The 14,183-nt window shown below is 40.2% G+C and overlaps 1 protein-coding gene across 1 annotated transcript in view; it reads left to right on the top strand.

Moving 5' to 3' along the window:
- Positions 1-13,841, top strand: part of lhfpl2b (LHFPL tetraspan subfamily member 2b) — a 41,289-nt gene extending 27,448 nt beyond the window's left edge. Inside the window, exon 3 of the mRNA XM_060906983.1 lies at positions 10,776-13,841. Coding sequence (XP_060762966.1) covers positions 10,776-11,032 — 257 coding nt within the window. The 3' untranslated portion in view covers positions 11,033-13,841. The remainder of the gene's footprint in view (positions 1-10,775) is intronic.
- The last annotated feature ends 342 nt before the right edge of the window (positions 13,842-14,183 follow it).

The raw sequence follows: 14,183 nt of genomic DNA, 5'->3' as shown, positions 1-14,183 counted from the left end.
GCAAGAAGGTTCTGGGTTTGAGCCCCGTGGCTGGCGAGGGCCTTTCTGTGCGGTGTTTGCATGTTCTCCCCGTATCCACGTGGGTTTCCTCCGGGTGCTCCGGTTTCCCCCACAGTCCAAAGACATGCAGGTTAGGTTAACTGGTGACTCTAAATTGACCGTAGGTGTGAATGTGAGTGTGAATGGTTGTCTGTGTCTATGTGTCAGCCCTGTGATGACCTGGCGACTTGTCCAGGGTGTACCCCGCCTTTCGCCCGTAGTCAGCTGGGATAGGCTCCAGCTTGCCCGCGACCCTGTAGAACAGGATAAAGCGGCTAGAGATAATGAGATGAGATGAGAGAAATTCCAAAACAAAATTAAAACCAAAGCATGCCTCCTAAGAGGTGTGTTGTTCAAGGCTGTTCAGGTGTAGGTGATTTAAAAAAAAAAAAGAAGCAGAATTTTGATCCATTATAGCCCAAAGTCGGCAGGACACTTAGGGAATGAATGGGTTCGATTTGTATGGACAAAGAGAGGTAACTTCAAACCGACAGGGCAGTTTGGTATCTGCTCCATACATTTTGAAAAAGATAAATTTGTGAGGCGAATTCAAATAGAATGATCTGAGCGAGGTCTGGTACGTGCAGCAGTTCCTGCGATCTGGAAAAAAAAGTCAGAAGCGTCATCCCAAAGAGCTCACCGCTGCACAGGAAGTGTCAAGCTTGTGTTCAGCCTGTTGCTTGAATTGATTAGTTGTCCTTAGTCAGATCAATAACGAGCTAAGGTAGTTTCTATGTGGTCAAATATAATACTTACTGTAGACGACAGACAGTTACTGATCTAAAAGCAAACCAAAACATGCTTACTGTGAGTCATTTCTTCATCCTTGTTGTCGTAAAGTTGTGTAGAGCACGGGTTCTCAACCTTTTCTGCTTCGAGGCCCACCTATTCTTACTTGTACCGAGTCAGGCCCAATTAAAAAAGATCCCCAATTATTTTGGCTCATCTATTCTATTAGAAGCTAATAATCTGTTGTAAAGTGTATTAATGGGATGCGACATCACTCCCTGTTACAGATGGGAGCCCAGGAATTAAATAACTGCGATAAAAACAAACTGCTTTTAATTGTAGGTACTGTATTTAAAACTGTATGGATGTGCCAGAAGCCAAACCATGCATGCAGGGCATTCTCACTCAAAAGGGATTAATGATCCAAAAGTGGAGTCTGGTCCATTAACACAAGAACTTATTGCCATGTTTGTGTTCAGCAAACAAGCAAGTTATTAAAACCAAGAAGTACACTCAAAAGAAATGGATATAGAAACCACTCAGTGGGATTAGAGCCTTACACATTAACAAAGGATTTTTCCTATGAAAGAAAACATTTGCTAGCTAAATTTGACATTCGTAGAATAAATTTTAATCCTGTTCTAGCCGTAATTAAATACAAAAACAACAGTTATGTGTCCTATTAATTAACTTAATGTGAAGATAATTAACAGATAATCAACAATTTTAAGTTTTTATTTTAAAGATTGTGTATATTTTTAGTCTTTTGTAATTATTTGTATATACACATGCACGACCCCACCAGCTCTGCTGATCAACTTCATCTCATCTCATCTCATTATCTCTAGCTGCTTTATCCTGTTCTACAGGGTCGCAGGCAAGCTGGAGCCTATCCCAGTGGAGCAGTTCCTACGATATGGAAAAAAAAAGTCTGGTCCATTAACACTATCCCAGCTGACTATGGGCGAAAGGCGGGGTACACCCTGGACAAGTCGCCAGGTCATCACAGGGCTGACACATAGACACAGACAATCATTCACACTCACATTCACACCTACGGTCAATTTAGAGTCACCAGTTAACCTAACCTGCATGTCTTTGGACTGTGGGGGAAACCGGAGCACCCGGAGGAAACCCACACGGACACGGGGAGAACATGCAAACTCCACACAGAAAGGCCCTCGCCGGCCACGGGGCTCGAACCCGGACCTTCTTGCTGTGAGGCGACAGCGCTAACCACTACACCACCGTGCCACCTATTTAAAACATGTAAAATTAAAAATTTCTAATTACTAGTAGTCTTGAAATAAGTTTTGCTGCTTGTAAAATATATTAGTGCCACTTTTTTCTTTGAATCTGGAGCCAGGCTGTTTAATGTCATTGTTTTAATAGCATTGTATACCCTAATCATTACTTCTAATCCGATCATTTGCAAGCAAATTACTTGACAGGATACGGTTTACAAACCAGTTGCAAAATGAAAAAGGAATTCAAGTTGTTGAAGTATAATTAGTAAACAAAAAAGTTACAGGAAGCAGTCTTCAAGACCATAAGTAGAGTTAAAGTTGCTTTTGAAGATAAGTTCTCACAAAGTCTAAGGTTATTGTTTAATTCATTATACATGTACCAGGGAAAACCCGTATTGTTTTTGTAAAACATTTGGTGGTTATTAATTTTCTCAGTTGTTTAATTAGTTACATGCTTGTTTTTGCTTGTACAGTATGTTCTTCTGAACAGAACGGAGACCCAGAGAAATATCCTAATCTGAATAAAAGGACCTTATTTTTTAAAATCAATTTTTAAGTAAAGTTGGTTTTGAAAATTCCCGAAAGTTCCCCAAAATTCCCATAAATTCCCATTAATTCCCAAAATTTCCATGGAAATTTTCCACTCTGAAAATTCCCGGGAATTTTGCAACCCTATCAGAAACACTTGAGTACTAATATATAAAATGTGTGCGTGCGTGTGTGTGTGTATAACATTACTGAGATTTAGTCTTCTGCCTTGCCCTCATTATACCCCCGCTCAGAAGGGGGGGGGGGGGGGGGGGGATACTGGTTTTTTACTTCTGTTCATCCATCCGTATCTCCATATTTCCGTCCATCCAAAACACCCTTTTTCTCAGCAACCACAAATCATAGCCACTTGGTACCAAACTTCAGCTTGGGGTTCTATACTGTGTGTACCGTTTTCAGGTCTGTCGCACATCGACTTCCTGTTTACTGACTGAATATATTTACGAAACATATAGGGTGGATTTACAAAATTTTCGTAACACTTTTCTCAGCAACTACAAATCACAGCTGCTAGATATTTGGTACCGAGCGTCAGCTTGGGGTTCTATACCATGTACACCATTTTCAGGTCTGTCGCACATAGACTTTCTGTTTACCAAATGAAACAAATTTACTTATGAAACATATAGCATGGATTTACAAAATTTTCGGAACACTTTTCTCAGCAACTACAAATCATAACTGCTTGATATTTGGTACCGAGCTTCAGCTTGGGGTTCTATACAGTGTGTATCGTTTTCAGGTCTGTCGCACATCGACTTCCTGTTTACCGAATGAATGTATTTACAAAACATACAGGGTGGATTTTGACACTATTTCAAGAAGCAAAATGCAATTTCAAAATGACAGTTTACCAGGATGCTATTTGAAATCCCTGGGGAGAGACGCTGCTCTTTACTTACTTGTTTCAGGGTTCATTATTTATTGAAGTCAACATTCATAATAAGTGTCCTATTCCTTCGATTGCTTGCATTCTGATATAAGCGAGAGCGGGGGGGATACATAAGTGAGCAGTAGCTCACAGTTGATCTTGTTAACCCCTGCTTTTTATTTGAATCCCACAGCATAAAGATATAAGTTCAGAGTGTATATTCAGGTCAGATGTCAAAGCCTCTGTGTTGACATGATAGCAATCCGCACATTCCTGACAGCGTCAGAGGTTCAGGCCTGCCTGGGAAACACATAATGTCTTCCAGGACTTATGGAGTGCCGCAGCTTATCTCCAGCCTTATCGGAGTCATAACATGGACTGTTTCATGACACCACATCTTGATCAGTGATTTAAATATGACAATAAAATATGCCAGTATTTAAACCGTAACTACAGGTGGAATCAGGAATGCTCAGGCCTCGAGAGTTTTTAAGAGAGATCGTAGAGACTCAGTAGACTACGTCTTGCTGTGGGTGCGTGCAAGTCGTAAAATTGCTATGTATTATGTCAGTGGTAAGTAAAGCATGTCAACCACATGTTGCCTGCTCCATCAGCACTACTTCCCAACCCAACCCGCAGCAACAGCACTGTATTGTTGACTATGGCAAGGTCTGCTGTTTGCCAGAACCACCATTCAATCTTTTGCTTTATATCCAGTTAAGGAGGGACAAATCCAACAGCTCTGTAACTTACTATCCTGTCTCCGACCAGCAACTTTAATTCCAGTAATATAGAAAATGCTGATTCCCTGCTCCATATAAGGGATTTTTCATTTCTAAAAGAGTTTATCTGGGGACAAGAGAGCGCTGTAGTTGTGCTGAAAGCTTAGTGAAATATTTACAATGGTGGGATTGAGCAATTCCTAAACAGCCAGAAGAAAGGCTTTTGAGGCAGGACCTTGCATGCCCGATTTGATGACAGAGTGATTGCGTTATGTGGCTAAGAAAGAACGCTGGCCCATTTTGCAAGCTGTAATGACAAATAAATGCTAAATACATTTTTATTTCACTTCTGCAAATGGTCCATGGATAAGAAATTGAAATATTAATTATGATACGGTTTCTTCGAGTGCAAATCATAACGCTGATATACGATATCACATGGCTCAAAGGAATCCTATTGTTTGTAGAATATGGGTGAGGTCTGGGTTTATAAACATTAGTAGTAAAGAGGGAAAGGGAAGCTTGTCAATGTAACAGTATCAACTCATTCACAGGGACTTATAACAGATATTATTCTATCCACATTCATTGCATATGAGCAATTGCACACTCTGTTTGGTTACTCTTCTACTAGGATATCAGCTCATATACCATGAGTAGAGGAAAAACTAGTGCTGTCAAGCGATTAAAATATTTAATCGCGATTAATGTCGCGACAGTCATAGTTAACTCGTGATTAATCGCAATTTAATCGCACATTTTTGTCACATGAAAAACCATTGTAATTCTCTTATCAGCATAAAAAAGTGAATGGGCTTGCTTTGTACCAATGTTTTTTTTTTTTATTGCAAAGCATAACACGTCTTGACACAGCCACTGTAAAGTGAAACCTAAGCCGAGCACCGGCGCGGGGCTAGCAAGAGAACCATGAGTGAAATGATCTACTGTTTGAGTTAGTCTACAACTCTAATCAGAGAGATAGGTTACACAGTGACGGTAGGCTTGACATGCTTGATTATAATATAAAGTACACTATTATATTAACTTTAAGTTGTTCGTTGATAAATATTGCATTGAATCTGATCTTTACTGTTTCAGCTCACTTAACACATTTTGTACTTTTACACTTTCTGCCTGTTGATGTGTCGCGCTGTCCAATCGGAGGCGGCCAAATTTGCATATTACAGGAAGGATTTCTGGGATAGCATTGAGTTTACAGTTCAGAGGGATCTGGCTTCTTTAGACGCTGTCTTCTTAAAACTGAATAAATATTTAAAAAGAGCCAAATGAGCCAGTCTTTTAAACGGTTCTTTTCAAATAACGGATCACAAAGATGCGGATCCCATCAAAGAGCCATAAATCCCATCTCTACTAGCGCACCCTGCCCGCGCTGGTTCTTTGGGGGGCAGAGGACTCTGGCTGTGCGGGGCGTGGCATTACAGTCTAGCTGCTATCGGTTTTCTAAGCAAAGTCTCTGTTCCAAGTTCCTGGCAGTTTCAACAGCTTATGAAAAACCTACATCATGTCACAGAGCGTTAATCTCGCGATAAAAAAATTATCGCCGTTAAAATTGAGTCAAGTTAACGCATTAATAATGCGACATTTTTGACAGCACTAGGAAAAACAAAATGGCGGAGCGTGTTGCTGAATCAACCGAGGACAAAATAAAAACTCTACTCGAAAACAAACCCCCCAGAATTGTTATCAGGTATTTAAAAGAAACAGAAATGGCTAAAAGAATGTAGGTCCCCCAGGATATCTCCTGTTCCACACTCCAACCCAGTCAGTGGCGGTAATGCCAACCACTAAAAAACCCTAAAGTAGAAGAAAACCCCAAAAAAATACAAAAAGGCAACAAAATATGGAATAAAAGTTATTTAATGCATAATATAGACATTGTATATTATTCTATTCACATTTACTGGATATGAGCAATCGCACACTCTGATTGGCTACTCTACTACTAGGCTATCAGCTCATATACTGTGAGTAGAAAAAAACTAAATGGCGGTGCGTTGCTGAACCAATCGAGGACGAAATAAAAGCTCTACTCGAAAACAAAAAACCCCAAAATACAAAAAAAACCCCCAACAAAATATGGAATTAAAGTATTTCATGGTAAGAAAGTATCTTTTTTTTCCAAGAATTATTATAGCATTTTTCACAAATTGCTACTGTAATTTCGCCAGTTTGTTTACATTCTGAGTGGAAATGATTTTGTCAGACCTTTTGTGTAAAGTTTTTATTTATTGAATTTGCAAAAAATAAAAGTAAAAATGCTCCGTTTCTCAAAATCCAGAGACTATGGATAGAATAAAAGTTATTCCGTTCAATCTCGTCATCCATGGCTATCAGCTCATGTACGACTCGATCTCATGGAATAACTGTTCAATATACATAATCTAAAGCTAATAGTAAACAGATATTAAACATGTCATTTAGTAAAAAAAATGCATAATTGTGGATACAGTGATGTTTTCCGTGACCCGTTTATTTAACCTCGATGGAAAGAATTTCAGTTGTCTGCGCTGTTGGTTTTCCACCATGGGAAAGTCTTCAGGACAGAGGGCTTTTCCAGATATTAAGTAACATGGCAAGGTGAGGTTGTTTGTCTCATTAAATTTAATAGGAGAAAAAACAATGGTTAGTGAGGGAACAGCTCTTTATAACCACGATAATGTTAGTGATCCAGGAACTAGCTTTTGATGGTTAAAAAGTACAACCCCGATTCCAAAAAAGTTGGGACAAAGTACAGATTGTAAATAAAAACAGAATGCAATAATTTACAAATCTCAAAAACTGATATTGTATTCACAATAGAACATAGACAACATATCAAATGTCGAAAGTGAGACCTTTTGAAATTTCATGCCAAATATTGGCTCATTTGAAATTTCATGACAGCAACACATCTCAAAAAAGTTGGGACAGGGGCAATAAGAGGCTGGAAAAGTTAAAGGTACAAAAAAGGAACAGCTGGAGGACCAAATTGCAACTCATTAGGCCAATTGGCAATAGGTCATTAACATGACTGGATATAAAAAGAGCATCTTGGAGTGGCAGCGGCTCTCAGAAGTAAAGATGGGAAGAGGATCACCAATCCCCCTAATTCTGCGCCGACAAATAGTGGAGCAATATCAGAAAGGAGTTTGACAGTGTAAAATTGCAAAGAGTTTGAACATATCATCTACAGTGCATAATATCATCAAAAGATTCAGAGAATCTGGAAGAATCTCTGTGCGTAAGGGTCAAGGCCGGAAAACCATACTGGGTGCCCGTGAGCTTCGGGCCCTTAGACGGCACTGCGTCACATACAGGCATGCTTCTGTATTGGAAATCACAAAATGGGCTCAGGAATATTTCCAGAGAACATTATCTGTGAACACAATTCACCGTGCCATCCGCCGTTGCCAGCTAAAACTCTATAGTTCAAAGAAGAAGCCGTATCTAAACATGATCCAGAAGCGCAGACATCATCTCTGGGCCAAGGCTCATTTAAAATGGACTGTGGCAAAGTGGAAAACTGTTCTGTGGTCAGACAGATCAAAATTTGAAGTTCTTTATGGAAATCAGGGACGCCGTGTCATTCGGACTAAAGAGGAGAAGGACGACCCAAGTTGTTCTCAGCGCTCAGTTCAGAAGCCTGCATCTCTGATGGTATGGGGTCGCATTAGTGCGTGTGGCATGGGCAGCTTACACATCTGGAAAGACACCATCAATGCTGAAAGGTATATCCAGGTTCTAGAGCAACATATGCTCCCATCCAGACGACGTCTCTTTCAGGGAAGACCTTGCATTTTCCAACATGACAATGCCAAACCACATACTGCATCAATTACAGCATCATGGCTGCGTAGAAGAAGGGTCCGGGTACTGAACTGGCCAGCCTGCAGTCCAGATCTTTCACCCATAGAAAACATTTGGCGCATCATAAAACGGAAGATACGACAAAAAAGACCTAAGACAGTTGAGCAACTAGAATCCTACATTAGACAAGAATGGGTTAACATTCCTATCCCTAAACTTGAGCAACTTGTCTCCTCAGTCCCCAGATGTTTACAGACTGTTGTAAAGAGAAAAGGGGATGTCTCACAGTGGTAAACATGGCCTTGTCCCAACTTTTTTGAGATGTGTTGTTGTCATGAAATTTAAAATCACCTAATTTTTCTCTTTAAATGATACATTTTCTCAGTTTAAACATTTGATATGTCATCTATGTTCTATTCTGAATAAAATATGGAATTTTGAAACTTCCACGTCATTGCATTCCGTTTTTATTTACAATTTGTACTTTGTCCCAACTTTTTTTGGAATCGGGGTTGTACAATATGTTGTTCATTAATAAATAAAAAAAATTTTAATCACTGGCAAATTGTTCCAGCATTGGGCCATATCACACCATTCCATCGTGGATGATGTTGCTATAACACCCACCATGGCAAATGAATACACAAGATAAGGACAAATATTATTTCTCATATGCGATATGGTACAGTGTTTGTTGGTACAATGTGATGTGATAAATCTGCCTATTACAAACAAAAGATTATTTTTGTGTCACTGAACTAATTATAAACGTATAAACTTGTCAGAGTAGTTCCAGCAAATTTATACATTCATATACATCCAACCAACCAAGAAATGCTTTGTATGTAACAGAATCCAGTGATCAAAAATATGTAGACATCTGACCATCACACCCATCTGTGCTTACTGAACATCCCATTCCAGATTGAGGCTTTCCACTAGATTTTGTAGCGTTACTGTGGGGATTTGTGCTTATTCAGCCACAAGAGCATTAGTAGTAAGGTCAGGCACTGATGTCAGAAAAGGAGTCCTGGGGTGCAGTTGGTGTTCCAGTTCATCCCAAAGGTGTTCAGTGGGGTTGAGGGCAGGGCTTTGTGCTGGTCACTTGAGTTCTTCCACTCCAATTTTGGCAAACCATGTCTTTCTTCAAAGAGCTCACTTTGTGCATGGGGCGTTGTTGTGCTGGAAAAATGTTTGGGCCTTTTAGTTTTAATGAAGGGAAACTGTAATACCACAGCATACAGAAACATCCTAGACAGTTGTGTGTGTCCATCTCATCTCATCTCATCTCATTATCTCTAGCCGCTTTATCCTGTTCTACAGGGTTGCAGACAAGCTGGAGCCTATCCCAGCTGACTACGGGCGAAAGGCGGGGTACACCCTGGACAAGTCGCCAGGTCATCACAGGGCTGACACATAGACACAGACAACCATTCACACTCACATTCACACCTACGGTCAATTTAGAGTCACCAGTTAACCTAACCTGCATGTCTTTGGACTGTGGGGGAAACCGGAGCACCCGGAGGAAACCCACGCGGACACGGGGAGAACATGCAAACTCCATACAGAAAGGCCCTCGCCGGCCACGGGGCTCGAACCCGGACCTTCTTGCTGTGAGGCAACAGCGCTAACCACTACACCACCGTGCCGCCTTGTGTGTGTCCAACTTTGTGGAAACACTTTATGGACCCATATATGGGTCTCATGGTCAGGTGTCCACATACTTTTGAGCATACAGTGTAATTATGACAGAGATTCTCAAACATTTTGCCACCAGGAATGCCTTTAATAGTAAAATATTATATATATATATATATATAGTATAGAACTAGTGTACTTATTTTTGAGTCACTCAGTGTGTTTACATGCACATAGAGAAAATCGAATTTCTGCCGTTGCTCGACTGAAATCGAAGTTGTAAATGCCATGGAAACACCTTAGCTCGGCTGAAATTGAACCGAACTTGATTTCTCGTAACCGAGCTACACGACCTAGATTATGCGATTTTTGCCGAGCTACTTAGTGCATGTATACCCTATCGAGCTACGTAGTCGAGCTACTTACTTCAGCACTGCCCCTTCCGGAAGTGACGAGTGACGAGACCACAAGCGGGGAACACGACAGCCTCGGTCGGCATGACAACAGTAGTAGCGAGCAGCAGAAGAGGTCAGGAGGAATAAACGAAGAAGAGAAAATGGCGAGCAGAAACGTGCACTTCTGGAGCAATGAGGAGACAGAGTTCATGCTCATTCAGCTTAAGGAGTTGAATATATTAAAATTCATGGATGGGAGAAAAACGCGCAATGGAGAACATGGAACTGATAACTTTGTTTACACTCTTAAATAGCTCTTCTTCATGACGACAACCGGAAATGTACCAACACAATGGGGCGTGTAGCGCCACCTGTGGCTCGGGTGCACAATGTACCTCACACAATAGCTCGATTTCCTTGTGTGCATGTAGGATTGGATTTCTCTGGCACCCCTGCTGGGACCCTTAGCTCGATTACCGACAGCAGCTCGATTTGGATGTGCATGTAAACGTACTGATTGAGGTTTGCATTAAAGCCGTTCGGTTTACGTCACCAGTCAAACAGACCAATAACTAAAGTATGTGAACAATAATAATTATAATAATTTGGTTAATGCTGGGATTTCCACAATTGTAACAAAATTTAAAAACAAACAAAAATAAATAAACCTCATGGCCTCACTGGCCATGCTTCACAGATACCTGGGGCTCCCAGAACCCCACTCTGAGAACCACTGACTTGTATCCTTGTAGTTAGTCTTTATTTTTCTGCCCAGGTCTGTTCCTGATGCTCGGGCTGATGCTCTACCCAGCAGGATTCGGCTGTGATAAGGTGGTCAGCTACTGTGGCTCTGAAGCTTCCCCATATAAACCGGGTCACTGTTCAGTGGGCTGGGCTCTCTACACAGCGATAGGAGGGACGGTGCTCACTTTCATCTGCGCCATGTTCTCTGCCCAAGCCGAGATCGCCACCTCCAGCGACAAGGTGCAAGATGAGATAGATGAAGGCAGGACGCTCATCTGTGTGCTGTGAAACGTCTAGCTGTAGGAGAAACGCTTCTCTCAGAGTTACTAGCTGAACAGTTCTGTTGTTTTGCTGTCACCGCCTGCAGGGCTTAATGATAAGGCCATGATGTTTACGTGGTGCTTTCTTTTCAATAGATTCAAGACTGTAGCCAGATGATAGTTGTAATGATAGAAATAATACCCTTTGCTGCAAAATTCTTTAGTTCTTTTTTTACTTTTTTCCAATTTCAGAAAGTGCACAGTTGGCTATAAAAAGTAGTGTTTTGAAAATGTAATCTTGATAATGTCGTAAACCGTATAAAAGGTTAGAATGTTAGGCTATGAAGTATCGAGTGTGAATATAGGCATATGCCTAGCATGTATATCATACATATTAGGACAAAAAATGTTCAAAATCACTTGCCTTGGGAACATACTCACTGGTCACTTTATTAGGAACACCCAGCCACCTGCTGTTCTATGCAGTTCTCTAATCAGCCGATCCCTTGACAGCAGCACAATGCGTCAAATCATGCAGGTACAAATCAAGAGCTTCATTTAATGTTCACTTCAAACATTAGAATGGGAAACATTGTGATCTGAAAGTATGACTTCCACTGTGCCGTGAGTGTTGGTTTGAGCCAGATGGACTGATTTATTTGAGTATTTCAGAAACTGCTGATCTCCTGGGGTTTTCACACACAACAGTCTCTAGAGTTTACACAGAACGGTGCGAAAAACAAAAAACAGTGAGTGAGTGAGCGACAGTTCTGTGGATGGAGACACCTTGTTGATAAGAGAGGCATACATGTCAACCTTTGGTCAATCAAACCTGTATAACCAACCTCCAAAATCCGTATTTCCTTTATAAAATTCTTATAAGATGCAAGTTGAAATAATTTACCTAAAATTTGAATGATAATTAACAATGATATATCCCAGTTACTTTTTATTCAATATTAATAACAACAAACCTTCAGAATGAATACAAAGCTCCAATGTTTGACAAAAACACAAAGTGTCACTCTAATGTTCTGAATTGTACTCCATGACAGCTTTTTTTAGCAGTCTGCACCAATACCTCACGAGGCTGCATGTCACAGCAAGTGTCTGTGTTGATCTTGCCGGAGTGCCCATTCAGAATCTTTTCAGTCTCTAGTGAAAGTCGCTCAGGTGGAAATACGCTTTTCAAACAAAATGTTACTTCCCGGTTGGCGGGATTCTCGCAATGCGGTGTGCGCATGATCAAAAGTGGAACGAAGTCTCGCTACCACAAGATAACGCGCGATTTCATAAGACTCTTTACTGGCTGGCTGTGCTTTCTGTGGTGTACAGTACGTTTGTAAATGTTATGCGCTCTTTTATCATTGTGGGAATTGATTATAGCTCTAAATAAATATTGAAGTTTTTTTAAAGAATCCGTATAACTTTATTTGTACGCCCGTATACTACGTTTATTGAATCAAATCCGTATAAAATACGGACATTCTGTATAGGTTGACATGTATGGAGAGGTCAGAGGAAAATTGCCAGATTGGTTCGAGCTGCCAGGAAGGATCTAGTAACTCATAGCAACTCTTTACAACCGTGGTGAGCAGAAAAGCATCTCAGCATGCAACAGCGGAAGAACACACTGGGTTCCACTCCTGCAGCCAAGAACAGGAATCTTAGAGTCAAGAAGAAGTTCCTATTAAAGTGGCCGGTGAGTGTACTGAGGAGCATTATCTGAGTTGAACTTATGATTCTGGAGGGCTTCATAACCTCAGCATGAAGGAAACCAGCATGAAAATGTTTGTTTTCTGAACTTCATTTACATTCTTTTTATGAACGTGTATTTAGCCCAGATAATCCAGCTCAAGGAGGTACTAATATTTTGTACTGATTGATTGTATCCCACAGTGTTAGAAACAGAGATACAGTTCTCTGTTCATAAAGGTACAAAAGCCATGAATGCACCATCTGTGACGGAATATGTAAGCCCATTTGCTAACATTTTTCTGTTTCGTTCTTTCTTTTCTTTTTTTTTCCATTTCTTTTTTCAAAGAAAAACTCCAGGATTTTTAATCTGAGTCCTATTTCCCCATCTCTTTGGGTCCAAATATTTACTAGGGACAAAAACAATTTAAATCAGTTCAGTGTCGAGTTAGAACCCTTTAATTAGCAACTGCAAAACGGCTATACAATGTAATTCTATGGGGCAATCATCCATGTCAAAGTAAACCACTTGTTTTCGTCACTGACAGACTCATAATGTTATTATAAGTGTCTGACAGCATGGAAAGGATCCGTATGGAGATACAGCTGTGTCTGGTTACTCAATCCAGTCAGTGTTTTACTTTTCTCTTCTTCCGGTCTCTGACGCAGCACCCCATTCAGTGCCTGTAGTCAATTATCGCACAGGAGCTGTTTTTCTAATGTTTAGAAAAGTCACACAGAAATTGTGAAATCTATTTCCAAAGTAATGGCTGAATATTTCGCTGATTACGACGATATGAATGAGTGTCTGACAACATGGAAAGATAAGATGAGAGAGCCTTTTATTATCCCACAAGGGAAAATTTACATTGTTACAGCAGCAAAATATATAAAGAGAAAAAGATAAGGCAGTGGAGTAGTGAAAAAGTACTAAGTATACAAAAAAGGATATATATAAGAAATAAACTACAAATTTAGAGATAAAAAAAATTAACAAATCTGCATAAATTAACAGGTTTGCAGATATATAGTTAACATGAGTGTATTAAAAAGGTGGTATTGCACATGTAACGTACAACCCCGATTCCAAAAAAGTTGGGACAAAGTACAAATTGTAAATAAAAACAGAATGCAATAATTTACAAATCTCAAAAACTGATATTGTATTCACAATAGAACATAGACAACATATCAAATGTCGAAAGTGAGACATTTTGAAATTTCATGCCAAATATTGGCTCATTTGAAATTTCATGACAGCAACACATCTCAAAAAAGTTGGGACAGGGGCAATAAGAGGCTGGAAAAGTTAAAGGTACAAAAAAGGAACAGCTGGAGGACCAAATTGCAACTCATTAGGTCAATTGGCAATAGGTCATTAACATGACTGGGTATAAAAAGAGCATCTTGGAGTGGCAGCGGCTCTCAGAAGTAAAGATGGGAAGAGGATCACCAATCCCCCTAATTCTGCACCGACAAATAGT

This window comes from Neoarius graeffei, chromosome 24 (assembly GCF_027579695.1).
Source record: "Neoarius graeffei isolate fNeoGra1 chromosome 24, fNeoGra1.pri, whole genome shotgun sequence".
NCBI classification, from domain to species: domain Eukaryota; kingdom Metazoa; phylum Chordata; class Actinopteri; order Siluriformes; family Ariidae; genus Neoarius; species Neoarius graeffei.
Note: the sequence above shows the minus strand (reverse complement) of the source record. Positions and strands in the feature narration are given on the sequence as shown.